The following is a 15,729-nucleotide window of genomic DNA, read 5'->3' as shown; positions in this document are numbered from 1 at the left end:
ATATGTCAATCCCAATCTCCCAATTCATCCCACCCGCCCCCCCCGCAGCTTTCCCCCCTTGGTGTATCACCCTATTTGTAATTGGACACACTCTCTCCTTTTTTGTAGGAAAAATCCTGCATACAGTACATTCCCACCAGAAGGTGTTTTCACAAATACCCTCGGCCTTCTGATTCTGGTGTTTGGGGCTCTCATTTTTTGGATAGTCACCAGACCACAATGGAAACGTCCTAAAGAACCAAATTCTGTCCTTCTTCAGCCAAACGGAGGCGCTCCAGAGGGAATGGAAGGTTCCATGGCAATGAACTTTGGCAATATGGACAAATCAGATTCAGAGTTAAACAGTGAAGCAGCAGCAAGGAAAAGAAACATGACCCTTGATGAGGCTGGACAGAGATCCACCATGTAAAATGGGGTAGAGATGTAGCCATACAACTTCAATTAGTTCTATAGTTTAGCTTCTCTTATTTAGCCATAAGATGATTGAGCTCCACAGAGTCAATATTTATTCTAATCATAAAGTAGGATTTCTTGAAAACGTTTGTATTGATTGAGGCCTGTGAACTTACCTGAATTGGAAGGGAGATGATCAATGTAAATAACAGCAGGTGTAAATTGTGGTTATATTACCTTGTTCTTGTTGAGGACCAAAGCATTTAGCACAGTGCCTTGCATAGAACAAATGATCAAAATGTATCTATCGGTTGGTAAATTTGATAAACTGGCAGCTTCCCTGGCCTCTTGTCATGCAGTCATTTTCTATTAATTCTGGGAGTCCAGTTGTAAAGTTTTGGAATCAGATCATGAATATGTGGGACAAGGTTAATGCTACACAGATGTCATGACTAGAGCACAGAAAAAAATTAAGGAAAGTAACTGGTTCCCTTTTCCCTGTGCCTACCCTTTGCTCCCTCCCCAGCTGTTTTATCCTTAGATTGACCCTGGAGACCAGGGTTTATATTAGGGCATTTTGGAGCAGTGATAGGGCTGTAGGTAGCTGAAGATCTTGCCTGGTCGGACCTGGAAGTTTTTCCGAAACTGACTTAATCCCAAGGCTTCCTTGGGTTTGGTATACTTTATGATCCAGATTCTAAACTTAATTAGGATGAGAATATGCCTGAATGCTTAAGCAGTATAAACTACTCCACAAACTTTAAAGAGCACTTTTCCCCAAGTTTCTGGTTTTTTTAAACATGGAACTTACTAAGTGTCAGACACTATTCTAAGCACTTTATAAATCTTAGCTAATTCAATCCCCAGACAAAACTTTTGCGGTAGGCACCATTAAAAGCTCCATTTTACAGATGAGAGATCTGAGGCTTGGAGAGGTTAGTAACTTGCCCAAGGTCACACAGCTCATAAGTGGTGAAACTGAGATTCAAAACCTGGCAGTTTGGCACCTCAGGTCAGTCCATGATCCTAACCACCTCACTATGCTGTTTTTTCTGTTATATGCTAATTTATACCTGTTTTGACCCACCCCTGGATAAACCTCGTTTGGTGGAATGCAGTAGAGTTGTTAAAATTTACCTTCTGGCTCTGTTTCCAAGGCAGATTTCCCAAATAACCAAGGAAAAAGGCCTACCCTTACCTGGAAATTCATCATGGGCACCCTGCCACGGCCAACAAGCCATGGCTTACCTTGATACCCCTTTGATCTTAAAACTGTCTTGGTAACAAAGAAAGGTTTAGGCAAGAACATCGCTGCTGAACAGCTTTGGGTTTGGAGATAGGCGATATGGACTTCATGGTCTGCCCTTCCCTGGGGCAAAAGCTAGGGTCCCTCCTGATTTGGGTGGAATTTTAGGGGACATCTTGTGCTTTGGTTCTCAGTAACGAATTAAGACTCAGAGATGACAATTTTCATGCATGAGACCTCTGTCTAGGCTCTGGGCTGACTTAAATTAAAACCTAGAGTGGCGCCTATGCTGAAATGTTGCTTTTCATTTGGGATTGATTTTTGGTTTCCCTGCAATTTTAAACCATACAGTTTACACCAAATAAACTTAACATTTTTGGTGCTTAGTGAATTTCCTTTTAGGGTAACTGGTAATTACTTCCATAGACTGAGTACAAGCTGTACTCCGTCACATCCCTGAAGCTTCACAATATCCATTCAAGAGTCCCTCACCAAAACACTGTTTTCTTACTTAATTCTATTTCCAAAATTGGCAATAGTGGCATAAGAATCCCTAGTGCCCAGCCCGATGCCTGGCACGTAGTAGACACATAAATTCAGTATAAGTAGAGCATGCTACAATTAGGGTGCTAAGTGGAAGGAATAATTGCATTGTCACACACAAACATATTTTGGTGAATGGATATTTCATTACGTAGAGGTGCACAAAATTCCAGGGCTTTTTAGGGGGAAGGGAATAGTGACAGCCCCAAGGATTGAAGCTGCCATTCCATTTCATATAGGCCAAGAAAGAGGTTATTAGTTAAAAGTTAATTATGGATTTGGCACTAGACTATTCTGCTCCATTGAGAAGTATCTGAACACCCCTCATCTCAGCCCTTTATTTTATCCCTCTTGTGGGCTAATGTGAGGGTAATCTTACAGATATTACAGGAACTTCTTTTCTTTCTTTCTCAACCTTTATGAAAACAATGCATAGTCAAATATATCTAGAAAACCTTTCTGTTTGAGACTCTTCTTTTAATGGGCTTTTTATTCTAATGATAATTGTACCTTTATCTTTCAAAAGCTGGTATGTCCTGCCTAAAGCATCTCCCCCCAGAATATCTCATTAAAAAGCCCACAAAAAGAACACGGGAGAAGGAAGCCTTAGGTATCAGTTCTAAAACAGTGATTGAAATCTTCCCAAATAATTATAGCTTATATCACCTGCAGAGATAGTATGGCTTGGCTTACCTCATAATCTAATTTCAGAAAAAAAACGCTTTATTTTAACATTCATCTAAATCAACACTAAAGCCTTTTGTCTCAAAGGGTTTATTGAGAAACTCAGATGAATATACTTTTTGAATTAATGATATCAAAAGTGTACAGCTTCCTGTGCTCCTTGTGTCAAACTGAATCCAAAGGTGCCCTCCAAAGCACCTTCTTCCCTTTCCTCTCGTGGTTTCATTTAAGCTGTGTGGGTTGGAAAGAGCATCTCAGAGCTTACGATCAAATGACAAAGAAGGTAATTGCACTTTTTAAGGAATACTGACAAGTGGTTTCTGTTTTCTAAAGCAGGGGTCCCCAACCCCTGGGCCGAGGACCAGTACCGGTCCACAGCCTGTTAGGACCCGGGCTGCACAGCAGGAGGTGAGCGGCAGGCGAGTGAGCGAGCAAGCGTCATCTGCCGCTCCCCGTTGCTCCCCATCTCTCGCATTACCGCCTGAATCATCACCCCCCCCCACTTCCATGTAAAAATTGTCTTCCACAAAATCGGTCCCTGGTGCCAAAAAGGTTGGGGACCGCTTTTCTAAAGGACAAAAATTAAGAGGATGCCTTGTTTTTAATTAGGCTCTTTTCCCTGCTGAGTTGGAAATTGCAGTGCAATACCGGTTGACTACAACTGCCAAATCTGAAAGCCCAAAGTAAAGTTGTTTGCTAATTTTATTGCAACATGATGGAATTTTTATCTTTGTATGTCCTTTTTTAGATAACGCTGACAGAAAGCTGTAACTGCTATGTCTTAGAGCTACACATAGGAAAGTATAGAAGAAAAACTATTCTTTATCCCCTACAAGGTACCTGAAAACTTTAAGTGGAAAAGATTTCTATGTTTAAATTTGCCTTTTTATCTCAACACATTTATGGAAAAATATTAAATAGCCTGAATATTTTATAATTTGTAGAAAAAAATGCATCTATTTTTTCTTGACTTGTTTTTATATAGTAATAAAAGTTATTTTGGAAGCTATTTGTGTATGTTACAATTTGTCCAGACAAGAAGTTGAAGAAGTTGTAGGCATTGTTCTTTTTTTTTTTTTGTCCACGTCAAACAGCATGTGGGATCTTAGTTCCCCGACCAGGGATCGAACCCATGCCCCCTGCATTGGAAGCGCGGAGTCTTAACCACTGGACTGCCAGGGAAGTCCCTGTAGGTGTTGCTCTGAAAGTCTCTTTCCCAGGTTTTTTTGTTTGTTTTTCAATGGGGAAATTTTTTTTTAAAGTTTGCTTATTGTAAATGCTGTCAGATTTCTCTATAAATTGTACTCTGAGTACCATACCTTTTACATTGCTAGAAGGATCAGAGGACTGTTTCAAAACTGTCATGGTGTTCTCCATATAGGATCTGAGCTGGAACTATACTCTGTAGTGTGGAAGGGAGCCAAGATGTAGGCAATCAAAGCAGACGCAGTTTAAGTTGGGAAAAAACCTATTAAAAGTGCTGGTTATTACAGAACTCTGTGTTCATAGTAACGTATCCTTGAGAAAATACATAATTCATAATGGATGAATTGTTGGATTTTTTTTCCAAATAAAAAAGGATAATTAACATCTAAGTAGTGCCAATACTCCTCGAATCTTAATTTAACTGTTCATTTAGTCTTTTTTAAAAAATTAATTAATTAATTAATTTGGCTGCATCGGGTCTTAGTTGTGGCATGCGGGATCTTTCATTGCAGTGCGGGTGTCTCTCTAGTTGTGGCTTGCAGGCCATAGAGCGTGCGAGCTCAGTAGTTGCAGCACGCGGGCTTAGTTGCCCCGTTGCAAGTGGGATCTTAGTTCCCAGACCAGGGATGGAACCTGCATCCCCTGCATTAGAAGGTGGATTCTTAACTATTGGACCACCAGGGATGTCCCTCATTTAGTCTATTTTTCACCTACTTTTTGCCACCTGGGAAATGTTAATGGTATTTTATGATGTGTAGGTATAATCACACCATAATAGTATATGTCCTGTTATGCAATAGAGCCATGATATTGTGTGAGTTGAATTTGTATAAGTTACATCATATTTTGTCACTGATTTATATTATTAATTTCAGGGGTACTCTTTCATTTCAGATTGATCTTAATTGGCAAGTACTTTTGACGCTTTTTAAATGTATGGCTCAAGCACATTGTCGTAATTTTACATATATCAGCTCATTCAGTTCAATTTGCAGTTGTGCTAGACATGCAATAGTGCCCACCATGCCCCAACCCCTCCAGGCAGCTCCATTTTACTGACTACATATTACCTGCATTTCCTCAGTCACAGCTAATTGGATGAGGTGGAGACAGAACACGTTGCCCACATGCAACCTCTCTGTAGCTGGCCAACACACTATGGAGTGGCCTGGCATGAAATGAGAATGTTCTCTTTCATTTCATTCTAGATTGAGGAATAAGCATTTCAGAGGATTTTGGTTTTCTCTCTTCTAGGAACTTGAGCTGGGAAATATTTCAAGAATAAGGCAGTGAGAATGGAAGCTAAATGAATGCCTAGAGACAGGAGCCATAAGGGATCAGGAAAAAGTCTATAAAGAGCCAGATGGATTTTGTGGACAATACAGTTTCTGTTGCAACTACTCAACTGTGCCATTGTAGCCAGTAGAGACCACAGACAATAGTAAATGAATATGACTGTGTTCCAATAAAGCTTTATTTACAAAAGCATTGCAGGTCATATTGGACCCATAGGCCCAAAGTTTGCCAATCCCTGGTCTAGATCATGAGGTAGGGCCATGATATTTCATGGCAGGCTGAAATGATGAGAAATCAAGAACAATGTGGTAAAGAGACAATGCCGATGGTAGAGAGGAAGAATTGATAGTAGATGACAAGAAATACAAGTGGACAGTGGAGGAGTCTTAGGGGGGTGGCCAACTCAAATTAATGGTAGGTACTAGAGTGAAGATCCACAAAATCTTACTGAGCTCACAACTTCTGTTTTCTTTTCTCGGAGTTGAGCCGTTATGCTATTGAGGAAGGTTAGACTAGACCACCTGAAGGCTACCCAAAGAGAGACCTTGGAGGGTGAGAAGTCACCTTGGATGTTCAAGCTTCAGATGAGCTCAGATGCATGAGAGATTCCAGGTGAGATCAACAGAACTACCCAGGTGAGCTCCAGTCAACCCACAAAATCATGAGAAATAACAAATTGTCCTCATTTTAAGCCACTATGTTTTGGGGTGGTTTGTTACAGATCAGTGGATGTGAAACACCATTCTTATTTTAAAAATCTAAATGGGTGTAAACTAAATTTAAATAGGAAGTGTTTTCCAGAGTATGTTCTGCAGGGCTTATTACATTCTCCTTAGGGGTTTTGTTTATTTTGTTTTGTTGAAAAAGGAAGTTTGGGAAACAGAGTTCAACGAACAAACATATTTCTCTAATGTAAGACTTTGCAGACTTTCCCTCAACATTTATTATGAACATTTTTTTGTGGGGGCAGGCAAGCCAAAATTTATTGTGTTTTTTTGTTGTTGTTGTTTTTAATTGAAGTATAGTTTATTTACAATGTTGTGTTAGTATCTGGTGTACAGCAAAGTGATTCAGTTATTCATATATATATCACGGGATGTTGACTATAGTTCCATGTGCTATAAAATAGGACCTTGTTGTTCAACCTTTTCCAACATACAGAGAAGCTGAAGAATTACAGAGTGAACAACATTCACATACCTACCACCTAGAGTCTATAATTAACAATTGCTCTATTAGCTTTATCATATTTCTATGTATCCATCCCTTTATTCATCAAATACTCGATCTTAAATTTTTATACATTTCAAAATGTTGCAAACATCAGTAAATTGGTGTGGGGGACATTCTTAGTTTGTTCACTATCATAAAGGGAAAGTATTCAATATTTTATCATTAAATATATCATGTATGACCTTCATCCAGTTGATGAACTTTAATTTGCTGAGTTTTTTTTGAAAGTCATGAGTGAAATTGTTAAATTGTGTCAAATGATTTTTCTGCATCAACTGAAATAATCATATTATTTTTCTCCTTAATTCTGTTAACATGGTGAAATACATTGATGAATTTATGAATATTGAACCAACTTTGCACTCTTGTCATCTGTATTACAACTAGGTATATTATAAACCCACAATATAGTGTTAAAAGTTTTGCTTTATATAATCATAAGTATTTTAAAGAAATGAAGACATACTACACTCATGTTGCTCAGACCATATTTCAAATTAAAAATCTTCTTACAAATAAAAAAGAAAGAAAGAAAGAAAGAAGAAATGCAGAAGTAAAAAAATAACCTTTTAAAACTTACCCACATATTTTCTTTTCCACTGTTCTTCATCCCCTCCTGAAGTCTGTTTCCATCTGGCATCATTTAGCCTAATCCTGAAGAACTTCCTTTGGTAATTCTTTAGTGCAGGTCTGTTGATGATAAATTCTTCTTTGGTTTCATTTTTCTAAAAATAGTCTATATAATTTTCATTTTTGAAGGATATATTCACTAGACATAGAATTCTGGGTTGACAGATTTTTCATTTTGGCACCCTAAAGATGTCATTCTACTGTGTTTTGGCCTCAATAATTTATAATGTTAAGACAGTAGTCAGGGGAATTTCCTGGCGGTCCAGTGGTCAGGACTCGGCACTCTCACTGCTGGGGCCTGGGTTTGATCCCTGGTCGGGGAACTAAGATCTCACAAGCCAGGAGGCGTGGCCAAAAACAAACAAACGAAGACAATAATCAGTTGTATTATTGTTTTCTTGTAGGTAATGTGTCTTTTGTTCCTGGCCACTTAGCGTCTGTCATACAGAGTGAAGTAAGTCAGAAAGAGAAAAACAAATACTGTATGCTAACACATATATATGGAATCTAAAAAAAAAAAAAAAAATGGTTCTGACAAAACTAGGGGCAGGACAGGAATAAAGACACAGATGTAGAGAATGGACTTGAGGACATGGGGAGGGGGAAGGGTAAGCTGGGACAAAGTGAGAGAGTGGCATGGACTTATATATACTACCAAATGTAAAATAGATAGCTAGTGGGAAGCAGCCGCATAGCACAGGGAGATCAGTTCGGTGCTTCAAGATTTTCTTTTTATCTTTGCTTTTCAGCAGTTTAATTATGATATACCTGGGTGTACTTTTTTTTTTTTAATTATGCTTTGCGTTTACTGAGCCTCTTGAATCTATAAATTTACATCTTTTATCAAATTTGGGAAATTTTTAGCCATTGTGTCTTAAAATATTTTTCTGCCCCATTCTCTCTTCTCATTCTAGAACTCCATTTACAATGTGTTTGAGCTTTTGATATTGCTCTCAGGTCACTGAGGCTCTGTTCATTTTTTAAAATTATGTACATTTTTAGTAAATAAGAGTTTAAGTCATTTTACATTTCTATATTTTATATCCCCTCTTCTACTAAAAAAAAAAAAACCCAAATTTTAATTTTGAAATAATTATAGACTCACAGGAAGTTTCAAATGTAGTACAGAGGTATTTGACCCAGTTTGCCCCAATGATTATATCTTACATAATTATAGTATAATATAAAATTGGCATTGGAACAATGTGAGTATATAGTTCTGTGCCACTTTATCACGTGTAGATTCATGATATCACCACCACAATCAAGATCCAGAATTATTACAACACCACAAAGATCTTTCATGGTACTCTTTTATATTCTCATCCACTTCCTCTCCCCCCACACCATTTATATTCTCTACCTTCCCTCCCCACCCATTTTTATTATGGTTGTTTTAAATATTTCCTCTACCTATTGAGAATGACATCAGACAGTATTATAATTTTTTTTTAAATAAATAAATTTATTTATTTATTTATTTTATTTTTAGCTGCATTGGGTCTTCATCGCTGTGCGCGGTCTTTCTCTAGTTGTGGTGAGCGGGGGCTACTCTTCATTGTGGCGCGCAGGCTTCTCATTGCAGTGGCTTCTCTTGTTGCAGAGCACGGGCTCTAGGCGCATGGGCTTCAGTGGTCATGGCACGCAGGCTCAGTAGTTGTGGCTCGCCGGCCCTAGAGTGCAGGCTCAGTAGTTGTGGTGCACAGGCTTAGTTGCTCCGTGGCATGTGGGATCTTCCTGGACCAGGGATCGAACCCGTGTCCCCTGCATTCGCAGGTGGATTCTTAACCACTGTGCCACCAGGGAAGCCCTCAGTATTATAATTTTTGATTCAACCATCAAACAAAGTTTAGAAGACCCAAGATTAGGAGGAAATCTATTGTATTTACCCTACATATTTACTCTCTCCATTGTTAGTCTTTCCTTCCTGATGTTCCAAGATTCCTTTCTTTTTAGAAAACACTCTTTAACCATTCTTTTAGGGTACGTCTGCTAGCAACACAGTCTCTTAGTTTTCCTTTGTCTGAGAATGACTTTATTTTCTCTTCATTCTTGAAGGATATTCCCAGGGAATATTGAATTCTGGGTTGACAGTTTTTTCTTTCAGCACTTGGAAAATGTTACCCCATTCCTTTCTGGCCTCTAAGGTTTCTGATGAGAAATCTGTGGTCCTTTAAATTGTTTTTCCCTTATAGGTCAGGTTGTTTTCTCTCTTGTTGCTTTCAAGATTTTTCCTTTGTCTTTTGTTTTTGGAAGTTTGATTGTGTTGTGTATTGGCATGAATTTCTTTGTCCATTTATTACAAGCATGTTTCCATTTCTATCCCTGAGCATAACTACAATAGCCACTTTATAATCTTTGTTTACTAATACCAATGTCTTGATCATTTTGAAATGAGTTCCCATTGATTGCCTTTTCTCTTGAATGTGGACACGTTTAGGTATTTCTTTGTATGTCTACCAGTTTTTATTGTATCCTAGACATTGTGAATGGTTGAAGAGACTCTGGGTTCTGTTATATTCCTCTAAAGAGAATTGACCTTTTGTTTTAATAGGCAGTTAACTTGGTCAGACTGATACTATGCACTATTTATCTTGCAGCAAGCAGCAGCTGAAGTTTCTGCTCAATTCTTTTAGCTTAGATGAGTTGCTTGGAATCTACCCATGCATATATAGTTCAAGGGCAGCCAAAGATTTGAGTAGAGTTTATGTGCAGAATTTAAGGCTCTCCCTTATAGGCTCTATTCTTCCCAGGATCCTCCCCCTTCTTTCAAGTTCCTGTGGTCACACTGAATTTTGTCCTCTGGTTCTTCAACCAAGTAAAACAGAGTTTTCTGTTGAGTTTCAGCCTCCTTGCTTTACAGAGACCAGGGCCTTCCCTCAGCAAAAAAGCTAAAAATGGAAACTTATCTAGTGCCATTCCCTTTTTCCGAACATAGGTTGTACTCCAATTTCTATCTGGTTTTCATTGCTTTCCAGTGTCTTCAGGTAGTTTTAAAAAAATATTTTTTCCAGAACTTTTAGTTGTTATCTGTGGAAACATTTATCCAATAGAAGCTACTCCTCCATTACTAGAAACTAGAACTTTGCAACACTTTTAATTGCTAATATATAATATGAATCTCTAAGACAGACAATATAATGTGCAGTATTTTACTAACTGATTTTGACCAGAAAGATCTTGTTTGTTTGTTTGTTTGTTTGTTTTAATGGAACAGCTGCAGAATGACTGCTGTGCTTTGGGAAAAGCTGATCAGAGGACAGCCTTATTCAAGGTGCCCTTACAACTTCTTGCCAAATCCAGACCTTGCTTATCATCCACTTCGATTTAATGCTCACTTAATTAAATGCTGTAGAAAACATACCTGCTTTAAACACCTTGCAATTAAGATGAGTTTGACCTTCGTTATAAGGTAAGAATTGTAAGGTAATATTAAGTGATTGTGTTCACCACTTAAAAATGTCTGAGCATCTAGGTTTGTGCCACTGGACAAGAGAAAAATTCTGAATATGAGATTGTATTCTGGCAGCTTGACACTTAAAGATGGGAATCCAGACAAAACAAATATGTACAGAGATAGGTACATGAGGTGATATGCACCATGTGAAGGCAAAGGCATTTTTTTACATGGACTCTGAAAGGAATCTACTACTGACCAATTCAGTACTTTGTTCCAAGTGAGCAACCCATTTGTATTTTCCCAACTTTTTATTTTTTAATTTTAAACTGTAGAATAATTGAAAAATAGTATAATAAACACATATATCCTCTATAATGATTTACATTTTGCATTTCCCACATTTGCTTTCTCTCTCTTTCTCTCTGTGTCTCTCCCAGTCTCCTTCCCCACCATAGTTTTTAAGGTAAGTTGCAAACATAAGACTTCACCCATAGATACTTCAGCTTGCATCTCCTAAAAATAAATTAATTGCATAATATCATCTAATATCCATTTGAGAAAAGCATATAGATCTTGTCCCAGGTGATGTCTTTGGGATAAGTTAATTTCCCTCCTTAGTACAGAAATCATATCTCTTTTCAGAAGAAAAAAGATTGTGAAGTAGAAGAGGAAAGCAGAGGGAAAAAAGGGTGGAAAAGATCTTGTGAAGCTAATACTGGTTACTAGTGTGTAAAGTACACACAGTAGCTAAGGTCCTATTGTATAGCATAATAGTCTCTGCAACTCTATTCTGGTTTACAATACTACATTGATATGGCAAATTAACTGCTTTAAGTAGTGGTTGCCTGCGAGGCTTAGGACCAAGCACCTCCCTGAAATAGCTTACAAGATGGTCAGGAGCTGGTAAAACAGACCAAACATTGCCCCACCTTCTGCACCTTGCTAAATTCAGCATCTCCTCTAAAACTCGAATCAGGCATCACCTAGGAAAACCCCTCTCTGGCTCCTGCTCCTCTCCTGTGTGCCTGCTCCCACCACCCCTGGGTCTGGGTGGAGCATTTCTACTCAGAGCATTCAAAGAACCCTGCTCCTGCCACGAGCCCTTCTTATCAGACTGTACCTGTTGCTCTTTGGCTCTCCCTTCCTGATTTCTTTAAGTGTAGAGAGTTTGAATTTGCACCCCCAGGCTTATGGTAGGGCCAGATAGATAGATAGATGTTGAATGTTTATGAAGGGTTAATCACCAAGATAAGCACATAGCAAGAGAGATGGCTGGTGGTGGGAAAGAGCAGCTGGGGCAGGGCTGCAGAATTGCTGAGAGCTGCTTCCCTCTGTGCCTGGACAGTGGGATTGTGGGGCTGGTCCTAGGCTGAATTAAACTTCCCTTCCTGGCTCACTGGCCTTTTTTTTGGCTGCGTTGGGTCTTTGTTGTTGGGTCTCCGTTGCTGCACGCGGGCCTTCTCTAGTTGCAGTGAGCCAGGGCTTCTCTTCGTTGCGGTACGTGGGCTTCTCATTGCGGTGGCTTCTCTTGTTTCAGAGCAGGAGCTCTAGGCGCATGGGCTTTAGTAGATGTGGCACACAGGCTCAGTAGTTGTGGCTCACAGGCTCTAGAGCACAGGTTCAGTAGTTGTGGTGCACGGGCTTAGTTGCTCCGTGGCATGTGGAATCTTCCCGGACCAGGGATCGAACCTGTGTCCCCTGCATTGGCAGGCGGATTCTTACTACTGTGCCACCAGAGAAGTCCTCACTGACCTTTTTTCTTAGTGTCTTCCCTCCCTAGTTTCTCAGTGCCCTAACCCTTCTATTTTTCTCTCATCAAAAGCCATTCACACTAACATGTGGCAAGATAGGGAGGAGGAAGGAAAGTAAAAGAGGGCTGAGGCAAGGGGAGTAGTGACAACTTTTAAGTGTGACTTTATTCATCCCAGAGAGAGCAAAAGTACAAACACAACTTGAGTGTGTGCAAGAGTGTGGAGTGGTGATTAAGATTCAGTTCCCACGAGATAGAAAATCATTCCTTCCTTACCTAGCCTTCCACTCCCATTTTCTGTCTCTCTGTCTGTCTCTCTCTCTCTGCCTCTCTCTCTCATACACACACACACACACACATACATGTCTCCCTAACCTGCAGTTTGTCAGTTTAAATCAGCATGCAAAACTGCATACATGTGGGCTTCCCTGGTGGCACAATGGTTAAGAATCTGCCTGCCAATGCAGGGGACACGGATTCAAGCCCTGGTCCAGGGAGGATCCCACATGCCGAGGAGCAACTAAGCCCGTGCGCCCCAACTACTGAGCCTGTGCTCTAGAGCCCGTGAGCCACAACTACTGAAGCCCGCGTGCTACAACTACTGAAACCTGCGTGCCTAGAGCCCGTGCTCTGCAACAAGAGAAGCCACCGCAGTGAGGAGCCTGTGCACCACAACGAAGAGTAGTCCCTGCTCACCGCAACTAGAGAAAGCCCGCGCGCAGCAATGAAGACCCAACACAGCCAAAAATAAAAAACAAACAACAGCAACAACAAAAACCTGCATACATGTTTCTTTGCTTCATTAAAAAGACTTTAAAAATTCTATTTCCACCCTCCATAATTATATTAAATGTATAAAGTTGTTCTCCTCACTCCCTGTTCAGTTCTTGGGTTCATGACCTTCCCAAGTACAAATACTTGACTGATTTCAAGAAGGAAGCCCACAAGATCTGCAGGTTGTGAAAATCTCTGGTCCTTCAAGGAGGACGAGAAGAGGAGCCCAGAGCATCCGTGGTCGAGAGCCGTTTTCCTCTGGCAATCTGCTAGATCCCTGCTCCCAGAGGCAGCCCAGTGCTTGGTCGCTGCGCTCTTGTATTTCCAGAGCACTGGATTGGAAGCAGGTGCAAGTGGAGACCGAGAATCATTCTTGTCATGACTATGTGTATGGCAAATCATCTTTAAAGATTTCTTGTCTTTGGAAACAATGTCCAATAGAATGGACAAAGACAATGTTATGCTATAAAAAAATTATGTCAAAAATTGTGTTGTAGGTGAATACTTAATAATATGGAAAAATATTATTAAGTAAAATAATATATGAAACAATTTGTAAATGTGAATGTGCATATATATGTGTGTGTGTGTATATATATGCATATATACATAACTGAAAGCATAATATACCAAAGAGTTAATTAGTTAATAATGGTTCTCTTTGGGTCAGAGTAGGATAATGGGCATTTAAAATTTACCTCTTTTTGTTTTATCTGTATTTCTTATAATTAACATGCATTACTTTTGTACTAAGATAAACATTTACAAGTACTTAAAATTATGTTTTATTAGAAATTCATCTGCCTGGTTGACATCATCCAAATCTTGGTTTAGTCTAATTTAACAAGAAATCAAAGACAATATTTTTAAAATCAAAATAAATGCTTTGTTAACATCAGGAAAGAGGAACCAAAGCATCCGCTAAAAGCCCAACTTGGTCAGACACCAGACTGGTCCAAGGATCCTGTGCTTTGCAGCACTGTTGATCCCCCAGATCCCCAGAGGCATAAATGTTGAAAGTTTCCGAAGGTAATGCAAATTACTGGAATCTGGGCAGTGTAGAAGCGTGAGAACTGGACAAAACAGGAAGATCTGGATTCCGGTAAGAACGCTATCATGGTCCAGGAGTGTAGCCAAGAAAAAATTCCTTGATCTCTATCCTCTCCAAAAACAGGCCCTTCTTATTCACTCAATCATTATTTATTGGGGCTTCCCTGGTGGCGCAGTGGTTAACAATCCGCCTGCCAATGCAGGAGACACGGGTTTGAGCCCTGGTCCAGGAAGATCCCACATGCCGCGGAGCAACTAAGCCCATGCGCCACAACTACTGAGTCTGCGCTCTAGAGCCAGTGAGCCACGACTACTGAGCCTGCGTGCCACAGCTACTGAAGCCTGCACACCTAGAGCCCGTGCTCTGCAACAAGAGAAGCCACCGCAATGAGAAGCCCACGCACCCCAACGAAGAGTAGCCCCCGCTCGCCGCAACTAGAGAAAACCCGCGCACAGCAACGAAGACCCAATGCAGCCAGAAATAAATAAATAAATAAATAAATAAATAAATAAATAAATAAATAAATAAATAAAGTTATTAAAAAAAATTATTTATTGAAGCTCTCCTGTGTGCACAGGCACTGACCTAGGCTCATGCTGGAATGCTGTGAGTCTATGTTATTTTACAGACTTGCACTCAATTTAATTTACACCACCATTTCCATCTTTCTGCAACAGAATTATCTAGAATTCTCAAGGTTTAAGGGTGGAGTAGAACTTTGTAATCTAGATATGGAAGACTCTAGAAAGGAGAGGAAGTGAGTGGCTCCTTGTAATGAAAAGGCGAGACTGTGGTAAGGGATAAATGGAGGAAAGAGTTGGAGATGGACCAGAACCAAACCCACGTGGCTCAGAACAGCCTGGGGGAAGGGAGCAAAAGGGAGAAACCTTGAGCCAAAGCAACGGGGAAAATTGCAGATCATGGTGGTAAGTTCCTAAGCATGATTGTCTAAATGCCTTATTTTCCTTGAAGTACAATACATTATTCTTTTCAGGCAACCACAATCTGAACCAAACAATGTTGATTGTGTTTGCAATTACTGCAGGAGAGGGAGAGATTAAGCTAAACATCTTTGTCCTTGGAGATTAAATACTGTACCTAATCGGTAAGATCATAGATTTTGACCAATATAGGGAACATGTGCCAAAATCAGTAGGAACTGGTGTTTTGTTCCAGAAAAACTACACAGACTAACCATGATCATAAAGGACATAATAGGTCATGGAAAGTTGTTTTTATACTTCTCAGAAGATATTTAGGTACATTGCTAGACACAGCACTTTATTTTGGTTTTAATATATCATCATTTGATTGTTTTTCCTCATCACACAATAAGTTGCTTGCCAAGAAAATTCAAAGGCCTATCAGTAATTAACAACTGAGAAACAAACTAGTTGGAATACACTCACATAAGGACATGCACTCACGTTCAAACGCAAACACACACAGACATGAATAAAGGCCATCCGAGAAAAAGAAATACGAGGCATTCAGCAAGGAAAACTGACCACTAATCAGACTTT

The 15,729-nt window shown here is 39.7% G+C and overlaps 1 protein-coding gene across 3 annotated transcripts in view; it reads left to right on the top strand.

The window, feature by feature from the left end:
- CYBRD1 (cytochrome b reductase 1) overlaps positions 1–14,650 on the top strand; it is an 87,716-nt gene extending 73,066 nt beyond the window's left edge. For 2 of the 3 annotated variants that reach the window (XM_082395437.1, XM_082395436.1), the window contains one exon: positions 109–14,650. In XM_082395437.1, the coding sequence (XP_082251563.1) occupies positions 109–409 (301 nt within the window). In that variant the 3' untranslated portion in view covers positions 410–14,650. The remainder of the gene's footprint in view (positions 1–108) is intronic. The other variant, XM_082395438.1, reaches the window with a different exon arrangement.
- The last annotated feature ends 1,079 nt before the right edge of the window (positions 14,651–15,729 follow it).

Source organism: Balaenoptera borealis (genome assembly GCF_965194805.1).
Source record: "Balaenoptera borealis genome assembly, chromosome: 6".
Lineage (NCBI taxonomy): Eukaryota > Metazoa > Chordata > Mammalia > Artiodactyla > Balaenopteridae > Balaenoptera > Balaenoptera borealis.
Note: the sequence above shows the minus strand (reverse complement) of the source record. Positions and strands in the feature narration are given on the sequence as shown.